Below are 16,618 nucleotides of genomic sequence, written 5' to 3'. Positions count from 1 at the left end.
AATATTGTTTATGGTGTTAGATATTAATAATTGTACACATATTAAAAATATATATATTAGTCACATTGCTATACGTTGTTACAGTCATAAATTACACAAAGACTAAGAGGATCACCACCGCAGCGCCGCTTCATACCTATATGTAGCTCGACAACATAACTCCACAAAACTCAAGAGCTTTACTCAATTCAAGATTGAATCTAGGTTCAAATCTTGTAAGCAAAACACAGAAATTTTTTATAATACAAACTATGTATAAATCACATTTTTAGTCCTATAGATTTTCTAACATCATATGTGTTTGTAAATTTGTATAATACACATAACTGTACTATAAATGAACTCGCAAAACACAACTCCACAAATATCTGGGTTAAATGATGGTAACAAACTAACAATCATAATGTGGTGCCATATGGTTCTCTTGTACAGTTGTACCCATAGGTCATCCTATTTGTCTTTTAGTTGCTACCAAAACTTCCTTCAATCCACCAAAAACCTTGACAAAAAAAAAAAATCCACCAAAAAACAAGAAGATAGAGAGAGCTCTCTAATCTCTACTAAGAGAAAGTGAGGGAGAGAGATAGAGAGAGAGCTTGAGGGAGAGATGAGTCATGAAAAAAAGCCCAAGGCAGTAATAGTGGGAGGGAGCATAGCAGGGGTATCATGTGCACACGCGCTCATATTAGCAGGGTGGGATGTTTTGGTGGTTGAGAAGTCATATGCATCCCCAACTGGAAGCCCAACTGGGGCAGGACTCGGGCTTGACCCTCTGGCTCAGCGACTCATTCAGTCGTGGATTAAAGACCCTGAGCTTCTCCACAAGACCACCCTGCCCCTCACAATTGATCAGGTAAAACCCACAATTCCCAATTCAATCTTTGTTGGATTGCAATTTCATAACTTGTAGAAACTCCATTAATGGTGTTGTTTATGTAGAATGATGCAGTAGATGGTGAGAGTAAGGTCATCAGGACACTAACTAGAGATGAACACTTCAACTGCAGAGCAGCACATTGGGCTGAGCTACATGCCCTTCTATACAAAGCACTACCACCAAACTTGTTTCTTTGGGGTCACCATTTTCAATCTTTTTGCATTTCTAGTGATAAAACTTCAGTCAAAGTGAAGGCTATAGCCCATCAAACTAATGAGATCATTGAAATAGAGGGAGATTTGCTTGTTGCAGCAGATGGGTGTCTCTCTTCTATCCGCCAAAGTTTTGTCCCTGACCATAAACTGAGGTGTGTAAGTGACAGTGTCACCCATTTTATGACAATTCTTATATTTTCAGTTTGTGATGTGTTATTTATCAATATATATGCTTTTGTAGGTATTCAGGTTACTGTGCATGGAGAGGGGTTCTTGATTTTTCAGGAAATGAGAATTCAGAAACCATAATGGGCATCCGGAAGGCATATCGTGAACTTGGGAAATGCTTGTATTTCAGCTTGGGTTCTGGAACTCACACTGTGCTATATGAGCTTCTGAACCAAAGGCTCAACTGGATTTGGTATGTTAATCAACCAGAGCCTGATTTGAAGGTGATCACTTACTCTCCTGATTTCATTCTACGGATTCATTCCATTACATTTCGAACTTCAATCTACTTTGGGATTCAGTGCTGCAACGATTTTGTAGTTTAAGGGGGTAAAGAATAAATGAAAGGAGAAAAGGGTAGATTCATGGTTAACTATTTTGAAAGACAGGTAGATAGGCCTAAAGAGCATTCAGTCTTTAGAATAAGAAGCTGCTAAAAATGCAGTAAAGATATAAAATTGACCTATTGAATCAGAATACAGAAGAAGTTCTATTACTTTTGGACTTCTTGGTGTTGGTCAAGTATATGAAGCTGATATCTTTTTTGTTTTGAACAAATAATTTCAGCGTAACTCCATGACCATGAAGGCAAGCAGACACATGATCCAGAGGATGCACGAAGAAGCCGAGAAGATGTGGATTCCTGAATTTGTGAGAGTCATCAAAGAAACAAGAGACCCTTTCATTAATGCCATATATGACAGTGAACCCTTAGAACAGATCTATTGGGACAATGTGGTATTAGTTGGAGATGCGGCTCACCCCACAACTCCTCATGCCGTAAGAAGCACGAACATGTCAGTATTAGATGCGGCAGTGCTCGGCCAGTGCCTGAAGAAGTGGGGAGCAGAAAATTTACAATCAGCTCTTGATGATTATCAGTCCATTCGGTTACCAGTCGTATCTAAACAAGTCCTGCATGCAAGGCGAATGGGTCGGATTAAGCAAGGTCTAGTTCTTCCTGATCGACAGCATTTTAACCCCAAGACAGCTAATCCAGAGGAATGCCAAGAGCTTCAACAGAGACTCATGCCCTTTTTCACGGATGTTCCTTCCATACTAGTTTGATTTAAATGTTATGCTCCATGAAATCATCAAGATAGATTGTCCTTCCAAATTATGGAGGCGAGAGCTTCAATAGAAGTATGTTATCCTTTGTATTGTACACCTCTTTTATCTTTTTCAGTATGACTTAAATCTTTGTATATGCATGTATTATTGAGCAAACTATGTTATATGAGAAAACAAATTGAACATTCAAATTGAAACTGTATATATCAACATAGATTGATGCGTATAAGGGGGGAAATTTTTTTATACATAAACAAATCTGCTTCAATTTAGGGGAGGGTGGTTCTTCACAAAACTCATCATGTTATTCATCCAAGAGCTACAATAATATTGTCTACAACCATGAATGAGGGAATGATTAACTCATCCTCAGACAACATAAATGAACCAGCTCTCCAACAACTCATTTCCATCGGATTAAATACAACCTAAGATTGATACAATAGGGCAAAATAATATTTCCACAGCAGTTTTAACATTCCTATCACTAATGATGAAAAGAAGAAAATACAGAATTCATTTGCCCACATAACACTGTCGTGAGGTGTTGCCAAATTTTAGTGAGAAACAAACTAAATTCATGTTGTAGGCCATGTTGCTTGAGCTGACATGATTATTCCCACAATCACTCCAAACAATCCAAGTGCGCTTCCAAAGATCTCAATCACAAGGATCTTCACAAAAAGTGAGGAGTTTTGGGCATCAGACAATGCACAGCTGCTTCCAATAATTCCCACGCATAAACTGTTGCCAGAACAAAAATCATTAAAAAAGAAATCATTCACATCGTTCGAAGTAGAAAAATGTGACAAAGAGGGCTAAAGATATCAACCCGCAGAAAAGGTTTGCAAAGCCCACGATAATCCCAGAGGCGAAGATTGCATATCCTGCTCTAAGAGACTCAGGTGCATATATCTTTGAAGCTGGAACATTCTCCAACTTCGTTTGTAGAATAATTGCAACAATAACACCATATATAGCAACAGCTTCACAAAAGATTACACTGAGACAGCAAACATATCCAGTCCAAGTTAGTGTCGAAATACAGCATCTAAAGGTTATACTTCAGAATTTATATCAAAACTACTATGTTGAAGTTGAAAATTTCAAAGGTACATCATCCTTCACGGAAAAGCAAATTTATAAGCAACAAAACTTCACACATTGGTTTGAAGAAACAATTTGAAGGTTGTTTAAATAGATATCCCTCTTCTCCATCCATCAATCAATTAACCAAGCTAGTGATATGTGTGATTGCAAACAATAATAAGACCCATTTGCCAATTAAAACTTGTCATGCACTATTAAATTCAATTAGTACTAGGTTACTCCAGATCATCAAGATAATCCCAATTTCTGGGATTTAAATGCAATATTATAAGTTTGTGATATGACTCCAAATCTAAAAGCAGAAGCTAAATAAAAATGTAATGGAAAATTGTACTGAAATCATCACCTAATGAGATTCTTGGAAGTGATACGAGGAGCCTTGATTGCTGCACCGATCAAACTGCTCCCAGTTATATAAATTCCCCTAAAATCCACATAATAATAATAATTTTACGATTTAATAATTCGTTCAAAAATCAAAACTTTTATCAAGAAATTTAAAGGATGCAAGGATAGGAGAAGAACCAGGCGGCGCCGAGGACAGAGACGCCGATGGAGATGGCGATTCCGACGGCGGAGAATGTGTAGGGGGAGATCTGGAGGAGGGCGCGTGCCCACGAGCTCGAGTAGCCCACCGCTACTGCTGTCCCTGACATTTTCAAAACCCTTCTCTTCTTCTTCGTCTGAATCTTCTGGGTGCGATTGGGAGAGGGTTTCTGATCTGATTCGTATGATGTGATTGTGATATTATGAGAAGCTGCGAAGGAGAGGGATGAAGATGTGTGATGCACGTGCTCTGTGCGCGCGTGTCTCTTTCAGACACTTATCATCACCCGTAATGGGCCTGAAGCTCGTAAGCTGAGCTGTGATTTTGGGCCTTTTTGCACCTACATTCTCTCTTGTTTTTTTATTTTCATTTTATCAACTCAATTGTTGAGATTACCCTTTAAATATTCTTTAATTCACATTAATTAATCGACTTCATCCAAAGAATTTAATTGTAGGAAAAAAAGAATAAACTGAATAATCTAATGGGCCATGAGAAGCTCATGTTCCCGAATATACAAAGAGTTTGTTTTTTCTGTTGCTGTAAACATGGACTCTTGTCACTCTTCAACCTTTCCCTCTTACAATAAATAGTCACAAGTGACGACCACACTAAACCAACTCAAACAATGTCCGAGCTGATCACACTCGTTTGCAAGCGAACCGTGGTGAGCACAAAGCCGATCCAAGCCGGAAAATGCTTACCCCTATCAGTTCTGGACCGCCACATGGAGGAGAACCACATGAGGATGGTGCTGTACTACCCATCAATGGTGGATGCGACGTCGTCCGAGCCTGGTGCAATGACCACCAGGCTCAGAGAGTCGTTCTCGGCAACGATCACGCATTTTCCGATAATGAGTGGTCGATTGCAGAGGAATGAGAAAGGGCAGTGGATGATAAACTGCAACGATGCTGGAGTGAGAATAGTGGAGGCCAGGGCCAAAGGAACCTTGGAGGACTGGCTCAGGAATCTGGATAGGGACAAGGAGCTCATGCTTGTTTATTGGGAGCAAATGTACCATAAACCCTCTTTTTGGTCTACATTTTATATTCAGGTAAAGATTACTTGTCAAACAAGTTATTGGCTGCTATTATAACAAGTACTAATTATTATCATGTGATGCAAACTCTATAGTTATTTCTTATTTGCAAAGAATAAATGAGATTTAGATTAAATCTATACATGTAAAACAAAATACTATAACACAAGTTAGGATGATTTTTTGTAATCAATTAAGATTATAGTTGATTCCTAAACTATAACCCTTTTAGCCAATATTTAAATGGTATCTTGTGGAACCGGCTGAACAAGCGAAATCATGTTTGAATATAGGGTTTTAAATCACAACATCACCATATATCATGTTAAATATTTGATTAAAAACCATCCCTAATGTATTTGAGACCCAAAGAATGTATTAAATTGTTTTTTTTTGTCCCCTTCTCCTGTGTGCAGCTTACTGAATTCGAGGATGGGGGATTAGCAATTGGGCTAAGTTGCACTCATCTCCTTGCGGATCCCACTTCTGCAACCATGTTCATCAAGGCCTGGGCCGACACAACCTTTCCAGGAAAAATGTTGCATCCTCCATTTTTCCACCCACTGCCAACCCGAAGGCCCATCAACAGAGAGCCCAATCACAAGCCCTATACTTCCTTGATCAACCACTACAAAGCCTGTATCCAGAAGCCCATTCATCTTGTAGGCACAAAGTACACAACTGTTACTCTTGCATTTTCGGATGACACGGTTCGAGCCTGCATGGCCATGGCCCAGCCCATTGGTGCAACTGACAAGTCCAGCCCATCAACGTTTGAGGCCCTAGCTGGGCTCTTTTGGGTCTGCATTAGCAAGGTGAAAGGGATGAGAAATGGGCTTGTCAACATGTCTATATGCATGGATATGAGAGAGATTTTGGGTTTGGATAAAGGCTTCTTTGGGAATGGCATGGTTTATAACAAGGTTCACCCGAAGAGTTTCCAAGAAAATGATGTATCACAAGCTGCAAGTTCTATAAGTGATGTGGTGTCAAAAATGGACAATGAGGGAATCATGGATTTGATTGAGTGGCTTGAGTGTAAGGATGATCAATCTCCTTCGTTGATGAACAGTTGTGATCTCATTTGCACTAACTTAGAGACCGTCGATCCATTTTCAGCCATTTTCGAATATGAGATTCTACCAATGCATGTATCATATTATATTGAACCGGTTTTAGGATTAGGGCGAGTTTTAATCTTTCCAATGAAGGCAGGAGAGGGTCAACTGAGTAGGGTGGTAATGGTTACACTTCCACGTGATGAGGCAATCAAGCTATGTGAAGACAATCTTATTTTACACTTCTCCCCGACCATTTTAATGGACGTAAATAAAACTAGCTAGTTGGGTTTAGTACAAATATTGATGTCTAGTATTTCCCAATAAAAATTGACTTTCAAAGCCAATTGCTAGTTATGAAGTAGTACTTCATGCCATTGTAGAAATACAATTGTTTATGAACAAATTTATCAATTTAGTACTATCTATTTGTTGAGTATTAATGGTTGTGATAAGCCTCTCTCCGGACCATTAGACATCACTATTCAAAATTATTCAAGATGAATTGTAGTAGAGAAAACATTATATTATTTTATAAAATTGATCCACCAACTTCTTTAATTTTCTTTTTTCATTTGAGTATTTTAGCATTAGAATGGCATCTTTCAACTCATTGATGTCATCCATATTTCCAAAGCTGATTGTGTCTCCTCATCCAATCTTTAACAGAAGCCGCCACAACATGATGTGTATATTTTAACCATGCCTAGGAAGCCACATACAATGTATTTGTGAAGGTAGGATTTATATCCTATAGTTGGTTTCCATTTGTATATAATATTTAAAGTTAAACTATATACCTCACTCGTCATCCTGAATGTGTTACCAAAACTTAAAATTGGAGGTCAAACTATTGAGGCATTAGGCTTACTATTCATGTGGATATATATAGAAAACATTAGTTTGAAATTCAGATAATAAACATTGGACGTCCACTATTTCACTATTTTAATTAAAAACGCTCATTTTAAAAGTTTTGTCTCCCTTTCTCTTAATTTTTATACCTTTTAATTATACGGAAAGCAAAGGTCTAAACAGAAAAATATAATGAGGTAATGCAAGTTGCAACTAATTCAAACACAGAAAAAAAAAAAAAAAAAAAAAGGCTATGAGCCTATGAGACATTTAGGTAGAGCTTATAATTTGAGTGGTAAGCCACTTATTTATACATTTGGGGCAACTGGCCCCATTGAATTTGAGTCAAGATGCGATTTTGCCCTCTGTCTTTTTTGAATTTACTTTTAATGGAACAGGAAAAAAGTGGTATTTCATAAACAAAAATCTTCACACCCCATAAATACAAATTCTTAGCTCAGCTCTACCATTGAATCAAACCCAAAAAAAAGGGTTCATTCATTGATTTCAACTCTTCTCCTTCTCTTCCATAATTTCAACTTTGAATTACAAAATAATTACCAATTTACCACATCTAGAAATTGATTTTTATTGCAGGCATTTAGAAATTGATGTTTTCTCAAAATCACTTATATATTTGTTAAGTAAGAAAGACATCACCTGCAAGTCTGCAACTGCAACAATGATGTGCCCTTTCTCCAAACAGTACTGCGTTTACTTAATCAATGATGTTGATATTGTTGGTGTTGCAGTTGATGGAGCATCTACTTCTTGGATTTGGATATGGCCCTCTCTTTTTTTTTTTTTTTTCTTTTTTGAGCTTCATTTACTGCATCTTCCAAGAGACAAATGAATAAACATGAAACACATTAAATAAAATAATAATAATAATAATAATAATAATAATAATAATAAAACATGAAACACCGGACTGCCATTAACTTTAAAAATTGAATAGGAGTATCATAAAAGCAGTGGTACCAACTACTTTAATGTGCCAAAATTATGCTAGCTCTTTTATTAATCTAAACATCTTTACATAAACTAATGCATGATCTTTGTTTAACTATGTGGGCCAGAAAGACTTAGTAAGTAGCCACCAAGTTCAAAGTCTATCATTATTAGTTTCTGCATAATAAGAAATTAACAGCTCTCTAAGCACTAATTTATTACTTCATATATTCTGGGTTGATCAAGCTCCATGGTTCATAGTTTTGGGCTAAAAAAAAAAAAAAGCGAAAAGCAATAAAAGTTAAATTGCATCATCCGGGAGTCGAACCCGGTCTATTGCTTGGAAGGCAATTATCCTAACCGTTGGACTAATGATGCAGTTGTGTGAGCCCATGGGTAAAACTCTGGTTTTTAACAATAATATTAAAATGGTACATGATGAATTAATTAAGCTGAAATGTCGGATGATTATCCTAATAATCGGTTAATCGCTTTCAGTGAACCAAAATTGTCAATGCTTAAATGGTGGGCATATTTTGTCATGAACCGACGTCACTTTGAAGTTGAACAGTCTATTTCTACGGCCAAGAAGAGATTAAACTACTAAAATTATACTGATTACATCATCATTGAAATGGCAGTTAGCAGCTTAGCATCGTGGACATGGAATCACAGAAATTCTGTTTATAAACAAATTAACAGCAAATTAACTAATTAATTACTTAACATTCACAATTAATCAAATAACTAGTTTAATTACTTTCCATCCGGTAACGGGGGCATGCACTAACTAAACAAATAAAACAAACTTACTTAATTAGTTAATTCGTAACATGCCTGCAACAATAGTCATAATTAAATTATCATATGAGTGACCAATTGATGGTCCATATATATATATTCACATGTACAAATATATTAATTGGGAGTTGATCATAAACCAGCATAATGCAGACTTGTGAATTAAGCAACTAGCTTTTGCTTGAGGGAAGATTCCAAAGCTTGTCGTATATATATGCTAATTTCAAAAGTAGTACTGCACACGATCGAGTTGTAGTTAATGATCATTTTTAAAACTAAAGGAATAGAAAACATGTGAGTATATATAGGAAATTACAGATTTAGTTTAGTTATTTTATATCTAGTTTAATTTTGGTCTACAATTTTTTTAAAATTCTATTTTGGTCCACTAATTATTTTATTTGTTCAATAAAAGTCCAAATTTGTTTTCTCAAATTTGGTCTGCTTTTTATCCTATCAAATCTCACCCAAATTCAGCAAATATATACTTATTTTAAAACTATGCATTTCTTCTTTACAACCATATAAAGATCATTCAAATTGGAGTTCTAAAACTTAAGATAATTGACCCCAAAGTAGGGTATTCGAAACTGCCAATTTTTCAAACTTCACTCAATCTCAATTTTCTTAGATTCTAATACTCCAAATTTGTTTTTATGACTAAGAAATGATGAAATATAATTTATACTTCAATTATAATTAATGAAAACACAACCCAAAGGATTAAAGTCACAAATCTGAACTTTTATTGAACAAATGAAACAATTAGTGGACCAAAACAGAACTTAAAAAAGATCATAAACTAAAATTGAACTAGATATAAAATAATTAGATCAAATCTGTAATTTCCTATATATATATATCATCGTTTGTTAATTGCTAACTTGCTAGTCATTGATCGAGCAAACAAACTTTAAGGTTCTACAAATTGCAAACATTGATTTAATAAATATGAGGCACATATATACTTCATTCGTCATTTAGCACAACAAGTACGTACATACACGTACTGTTGAGTTTACTTTTTTTTTTTTTTTTTTTTTTAAGGTTTAGTATAAACACTATTAATTAAGATAGGGTTAATTAATATATGTTTTACATGCATCTGAAAAGAAATTAATTAAGTAAAGATTTTAGAGCAATATATATATGATATATATGAGGAGTGCTCTAGAACTAACTAGTTAGTAAGATAATACGACACTAACCATCATTTTTAGCTTATTACACAATATATTCTCATGATCCAAACCATGTATTTTTTAGATTCTCATTCAAATATTATCTTTGCAAAAAATCGACAAAATCAGAAATTGTTTAGTCAACTATTAGCAAGTTAATTGTGCTCATGTAAATGGATGAACACAAGTTTTTCAATAAAACATAAAATGATTGTAATGATAATCAAATGGCTAAATGATTTATGATTTGATTGATTTTTTGCAAGGTTGATCTTTGAATGAAGACCTAAAATATGAACGGTTTCGATTATGAAATTACATTGTGTAGTGGGCCCAAAAAAGTGGTTAGCACTGTATTATCTTACTAACTTATTAGCTCTAGAGCATTTTTGTATATATATATATATATATCTTCAAACTATATATGAAATAAGAGACGTTAAATAGGTTAGATCTATATGAGCACAATATGGGTTTGATACATCAATCATGTATATATACAGAAATGATCATTCGCTTATTTAACCATCCAGTAACGAATTTCAATTATCGGAACCATCCATATTTTAGAGCATAATTCAAAGATCACCCTTGCAAAAAATCAGCCAAATCGAAAACTGTTTAGCCAATGTATTACTGTCAACATCATTTCAACCTTATTTGACGAACTGTATTTGTCTGCAAAGTTTGAAGGACCAAACAATTATCGATTTGGCTGATTTTTTATAGGGACGACCCTTAACGATGAACCTAAAAAATGGACGGTCCCGATCATTGAATTCTTTGCTCTGTGGTGAGCAGATGGTTAGGTGAGGGAGGAATTTTCCGCTCTATGGTGAGCGAGTGATCATTAATATAATATATATGTAAAAATGTTATGGGCATATAAAACATATTATGATAAACACGTACAAGTAGGAAATAATTAAGTGTCTATAAGGTACGAGCATAAAATGTATAATGTGTAAGACACTAACGAGTATGAAATGATTATATCAAACAAGAAACATAATATATAATATATTCGATGTGCTCATGCTCTAATCAACCATAACTCACTTAGCATTGTTTTCTTAACTACGAAATAAGGGAAATTAGAATTATTATTGTGAGTTTTTCCTCTCTTGAATTCCTTGGCAAAACAACCTAATTATTTCTAACATTGCCAGTTATTATCCCCGACCGGCCACTAAAGTTAATAAAATGTGAGATACAACGTATTGGTGTTTTACCCGATATTACACGACACAATTGAACCAAATTCAAATGATTGTGCCACCATGACATGGCCCATTTAACATCTTTATTAAACCACCTAAGAAACAAATAAAGGAAGTCTACATAAATCATTGAATTAATTTATAGAAGTAAGTGAATAGAGGATATAAAACTCTAAATTCTAAAATGAATTGAATTATGCTATATTTTTAGTTTTTCAAAATCCGTACATCAAATATGAAGTAAAAAACACGTACAAGTGATCAAATTTATAATAGAGAACTACTTACTAGTTACTAGTACTACTATGCAGCGCTTGACTTGTAAACTAGTTTAAAATAATGTGAAGATTCGAAGAAATAGTGTTTATATCATATCATGCTGATTAGATGAAGAGGATTAAGGTGGCACATGGTAAATGATGAGGTGGGTTGAGATTTTTTCTGAGAAAAAAGGTGGTATGAGATTTTGGAGTTCGATTAATAAAACAAAAATATATGTCATCAGAAAATGAGGGGAATCATCACGCAACTTCCACTTAGATGCACCATGCATGTACCCAAGAAATAGGCACATATATATTTGGATCATATACTATACGATATGTGTAATAATAAATAATAAATATAAGAGTGGTTGACCTTGGACCGACATATCTTCTCCGGATGTGTGGGGATTTTGTACACATGGGACATATATGATAATATAGATCCAATTAATTTTGATGTTGGGCTTGGTCGGACCTTGATAACTGATAAGAGCGGCAAAGGCAATTTTTTAATTTTTTTTTTTGTTAAGGATTTGAATTGCATTTATAGAAAGATTGAGTAGTGTTAGAGGTACTATTTTGTATCTTAATTTATTGATCTTAACTTATATGACAAATGATACATATCAATTTTTTACTTGCATGTAGCACTACTCTTTCTCCAACAAAAAAACGTTGGATAGTTTTGAAGCTATACACACATTTCAACTAAAACAAAGTGTAATATCAAAATGAGGGTCACTTTAAAAGAGACTATTCTTTTTAAGTAATGGAGTTAATCGAGTTATATGTACATTAAGATTTTGCTATGATATCAATTATTGTGAAAAATGTGGGCACAAATAAAAAGCCAGAAGAGAAGATAAACTAATGATTTGAGTGGTTCATCAAGTACCTTTGACCTACATTATTACAGAAAAAAAAAATTGACCTACATTAACTGTTATATACTAAAAAAAAAAAAACCCTAGCAATATACCCAAACCCTAGATATTCGTAAGGCAATATTTTGTAATTCAAATTGGAGCAAATTTTCAGTAATTTTTGGATGTCTTGGTCTTTACATATTTTCTTTCATGCATGAACAAATCTCAGGCCATATTAAAAGAGGGCTGCTATATGCACACCCATATCCTCTCACCCTTTCATCTTTTTTATTTTTATAATTTCTCATTTCACACCTTAACATTTCCAAGAAAACCTATAGTACAAAAAAAAAAAAAAAAAGCGTAAGACCCAACCAACCCCCTCTGCAGCCAGTTGCGGTCCTCATCGCCGGTGTGCCACCTCCTCTCTTTCTCTCTCTTCCTTCTCTATCTCTTCGTACCTTCCCTGCTGGATAGAAGGGGAGGTTGACATGGTCATCGGCCTCCCCTTCCGTTCAACAAAGAGGGTGCAAAGACAGAAGGGGAAGAGAGAGAGAGAGAGAGAGAGAGAGAGAGGGATGCGAGATGCTTGCGGTGGGGTCTAACTGCCGGCGCTGGCGACGAGCTCCGTGGCAGCGGCATGGAGGGAGGGTTGGGATTGTGTATGGTGGCTGTTCCTTAAAAAAAAAAAAATTGTCCTTAATGGTCTTTTTGTATTGGAGTAAATTGTTTATTTCACAAATTGATTAAAAGGGGTGTGTAGTGAGAGAATATGAAGTGTGCATATAGTAGATCTCTATTAAAAACAATGTTTTAGTGGTTAATTTCCCCTTATTGAGATTTGAATTTTTATGGTAGATGTGAGAAAATAAGTGTACCTAAGAAAACAAAATGTTTATGATATAGGCCTTCACTAAATCAACATATATTCCTTTTTTTGGGGACGATTAACATACATTCCTTAAAAATAGGTTTGGCAAGCTCAACCCTAGTAAGCTTAAAACATGAAGTCATGGATGAATCAATGAATCATGATGTCTAATTGTCCGTCACTAGTCACTAGCAAAAAAGTCAAGCTCAATTCCAAACATTGTTATCTACATCCACATGTTCAATATTCACTAATTGTGTCTTGAAAAAAATAAAGAAAAAAGAAAAAGAAATTGTGATTCTTGTTACAACAAAAAGAAATTATGATTCGTTCGGTCAATGACTCATATTCGCATGCGGTACAATGCTATATATAATTAAGTTATCATGAAAGGAAATACGCAAGGGTATACATATGTACGTTGACTTCTCCATCTTAGAAAGCTTTTATTGTTCAATATTGATAACTTCATGCGTTTGCAATTAATTATCAATAAACAACATGTCAACAACCTAGTTGATTCAAACAATAGCCTAACCCGATTTACCAGTCAATTACCAACTTCATATCTTCTGATTTACCCAATTTTAAGAAAAATAGAAGTGTGAATGTTTACACCAAAACCACTTAGTTTGAATGGTTATAATTAAAAAATTAGGAAAGTGATTAGGAGAGGATTCTCATCCATAATTATTATCAATTGTCTACATATTAATAATGTATAAGCACTTGAAATTAGGGTTCAATTGTCTATTTTAATGCCTTAATAAAAGAAGAGAAGTATATATATATATACCCACAACAATAGTGAGGTATGAGATGACGTTTCAAAAGGTATGGGGAACATTAAAGACTATGTTTCACTCACAAACGATGAAGTAAGCAATAACGTCTACAAATTTTGGTTCGCTTGTTGCTCAAGCAACCGCTAAACAAAAGCTTTAATTCAAGCCACGGTCGTTTGTCAATTTAATGCAAACAACGTGGAGGAGCTAAATAGTCCAAAAGGTCTTTGGCACTCTTAAAAGGTTGACACCTAGCCAAGCCAAATTAGGTATTATTTGTTTTGGATGTTTCTGCGTAAAAGAACTTAACAATACAAAATCACAACTATAATCATTTTAAAACAAGTAAAAACAAATATCAAGAAAGCAAGAGAGGGTCTGCAGAAAATTTTCTATATAATTAACCGTAATATTCTTATGTGATATAACCAATTTATTTAGATGAATATTATTAATATTATACTTATGTGAGATGATTACACCATATGATGGTGTTATAGTTATATAAAATAATTTGTCATTAGGTCCTAATACTTTTCACTTCATTGGTCCGTATTGAGACCTAGAGACTAAGACATTAACCCTATTGAGAGAGAGAATCTCACATAAAAAATATAAAGCTTTGCATATGAGAATATAAAGTTTTGGCTATCTTTATATGATCGGCCCTTACCAATTAGTTTTGGGTTATATGCTTAAATTCATCATGGTATCATGTGTACTCTTATGCCATCCAAAAGTTGTATATGAGTTTGGCTTAAGTAATGTCACACGTAAGAGAGTGAAGGGTGTTGAGACTGAAAAAGAATCTTATTGTCAACTAATTTTTTATCGAAGTTTGTAACTTCTTAGAAAACATGTTTGCTGTTAAATCTGCTTAGACAAAAACAACGAGAATGACATACCTGCCCAGAATGCAATTCATGAAGAACTCGGTTTCAATAAGGAATTAGACTTCACTTAGACTAAATTAGTTCAATTTAATTTACTTCAAAATATGTTTTGCAGACAAAAACATGTTTTTGCTATATTTTAGGTGGTTGGTTGTCTGTAATTTTAAAATACTCTTGTTGCTATTCCTATACATGATTCATGAATAATTAGTGTAATTTAAAAAAGAAAATCTTTTTAGGGAGGTTCTCCATTCTAAAGGTCTTTTTGCAAAAGATACCAAAGAGTCAAAGACCCCCATAGACTATTTGGAGTCAAACCCATAAAAGTTTTTTATTTTTTGTTTTGTTTGGCTCTAAAGGAAAGTAACATGGATGGAAACATGCAATGCATGTAAAGGCAAGATCTTTTCAAAGATTTGGATTGTTTTGATGGGCAGATCCTGACCGTTAATCTGCGTACTCCGATCCCACTTCCAGCTAAATTTTAATCTAACACGGTTGACAATTAATGGAAATATTTTAGTTCATTTGTTATGTTTTTTCGTTTGACTTTTTGCATTGTTTTATCCTTTTATTTTGGGAGAATCTTTGTGAGATTTAATTGTTTCGCAAGAAATTAAAGACTGCCAAGAAATTTCCTCTTTCCAAAAGACAAATACAAAGACTGCCAAGAAAAAGGACTTTGATTGTCTGCCAAGAAACTGAAGACTTAAATAGTAAATACTGCTAAAAAAGACGTCCTAATTTTTTTAGGGTCAAAAAAGGTCCTAATTTAAAGGACAATTAAACAAAAGGACCTTTCATCAAAAGTGCAACATTCTTCTTCATCTTCCTTTTTTTTTCCCCCTAAACGTGCTTATTTCACCAACAATGACATTAACTAGATTGCATGTGCCATGTTACTAATTCAATCTTATCAATGGAATTAACAAATCCAATATAATATATAATTTTGATTTAAAGTTGATATTGAATGATACCCCAAAAAGAAGTTGATATCGGATATCATGCAAGATTTGTACGGTGCCATTACAGTAGCTAACCAGGGCCTTAGTTGACATTATAACTTATTTTAGTAGTGCTGACTTGGAATTGGTGTGATAAACTGATTGAGAACATAAATTTTTCTATTATTTTTATTTTTTTCTTGACAGAATCTTTCCTCTTCCTTACTCATTCATTATTTTCATTATTTGTTAATAACTTAATACTCATTCATTATTAAAATATACTGTCGGCAAGCTAAGTCCTAGAAAATTATTTGGGTTTTGGGTTCTTGGACAGCTCAGTCCATCCATTAAAGTCCTTCCCTGATTTGAACGGTATATTCTCCTATTTGAAGGGTATTTCCCTTCTTAGAGTGTAAAGTGGGCTTTGTAGAGGCTGTCAGAGTTAAAACCTAACATAAAGCAGTCAAAGAAAAAAAATAAAAGGACTTAATTAAAATCCCTAAATCACTACCGATTTTAGTCTAAGAAAGACTCATAAAATAAATTGGATTATAAGTTTCCCTTAAAATAATTACAATGATATAATTATTAAACTATATTAATTTATAAGAATATATATGAATACTTATTTGGAATATTTATTTTTATTGACTTTCTTTTTTCCATTTCCTTTTTCTTTTCCAAATTGAGGTATGTATATGTGATATATGTCTAGTCCATTTTTGCTCACCACAAAAAAGTGGTGGTAAGCATTACCACCATGCTGGATAGGTGACACGTGTCACAAAAAGGTGGTTAAGTGACACGTGTCACCCATCCACCATGGTGGTA

General features: G+C 34.3%; 3 protein-coding genes and 1 non-coding gene across 4 annotated transcripts; 2 read left to right on the top strand and 2 right to left on the bottom strand.

The window, feature by feature from the left end:
• Positions 1-504: 504 nt before the first annotated feature.
• LOC147279085 (FAD/NAD(P)-binding oxidoreductase family protein) lies at positions 505-2,525 on the top strand. Its single transcript, XM_086251466.1, has 4 exons — positions 505-853; positions 940-1,244; positions 1,334-1,544; positions 1,888-2,525. The coding sequence occupies exons 1-4, from the start codon at positions 608-610 to the stop codon at positions 2,386-2,388; spliced, it is 1,263 nt and encodes a 420-aa protein (XP_086107592.1). The 5' UTR covers positions 505-607; the 3' UTR covers positions 2,389-2,525.
• A 149-nt stretch (positions 2,526-2,674) lies between these two features.
• LOC147279084 (V-type proton ATPase subunit c''1) lies at positions 2,675-4,271 on the bottom strand. The gene is made up of 4 exons (XM_086251467.1): positions 4,027-4,271; positions 3,848-3,925; positions 3,224-3,394; positions 2,675-3,135 (listed from the first exon to the last, which is right to left on the bottom strand). Exons 1-4 carry the CDS (start codon positions 4,155-4,157, stop codon positions 2,970-2,972), a joined length of 546 nt encoding a protein of 181 aa, XP_086107593.1. The 5' UTR covers positions 4,158-4,271; the 3' UTR covers positions 2,675-2,969.
• A 405-nt stretch (positions 4,272-4,676) lies between these two features.
• LOC147279083 (HXXXD-type acyl-transferase family protein) lies at positions 4,677-6,433 on the top strand. Its single transcript, XM_086250321.1, has 2 exons — positions 4,677-5,105; positions 5,507-6,433. Exons 1-2 carry the CDS (start codon positions 4,677-4,679, stop codon positions 6,431-6,433), a joined length of 1,356 nt encoding a protein of 451 aa, XP_086106447.1.
• A 1,828-nt stretch (positions 6,434-8,261) lies between these two features.
• On the bottom strand, positions 8,262-8,332 carry TRNAG-UCC (transfer RNA glycine (anticodon UCC)). The gene has a single exon. It is a non-coding gene; the product is annotated as a tRNA-Gly (tRNA).
• Between the last annotated feature and the right edge of the window lie 8,286 nt (positions 8,333-16,618).

Source organism: Dryas octopetala, chromosome 7 (assembly GCF_963921425.1).
Source record: "Dryas octopetala chromosome 7, drDryOcto1.1, whole genome shotgun sequence".
Taxonomy (NCBI): domain Eukaryota; kingdom Viridiplantae; phylum Streptophyta; class Magnoliopsida; order Rosales; family Rosaceae; genus Dryas; species Dryas octopetala.
The sequence above is the reverse complement of the archived record's forward strand: the minus strand, read 5'-3'. Positions and strand labels throughout refer to the sequence as shown.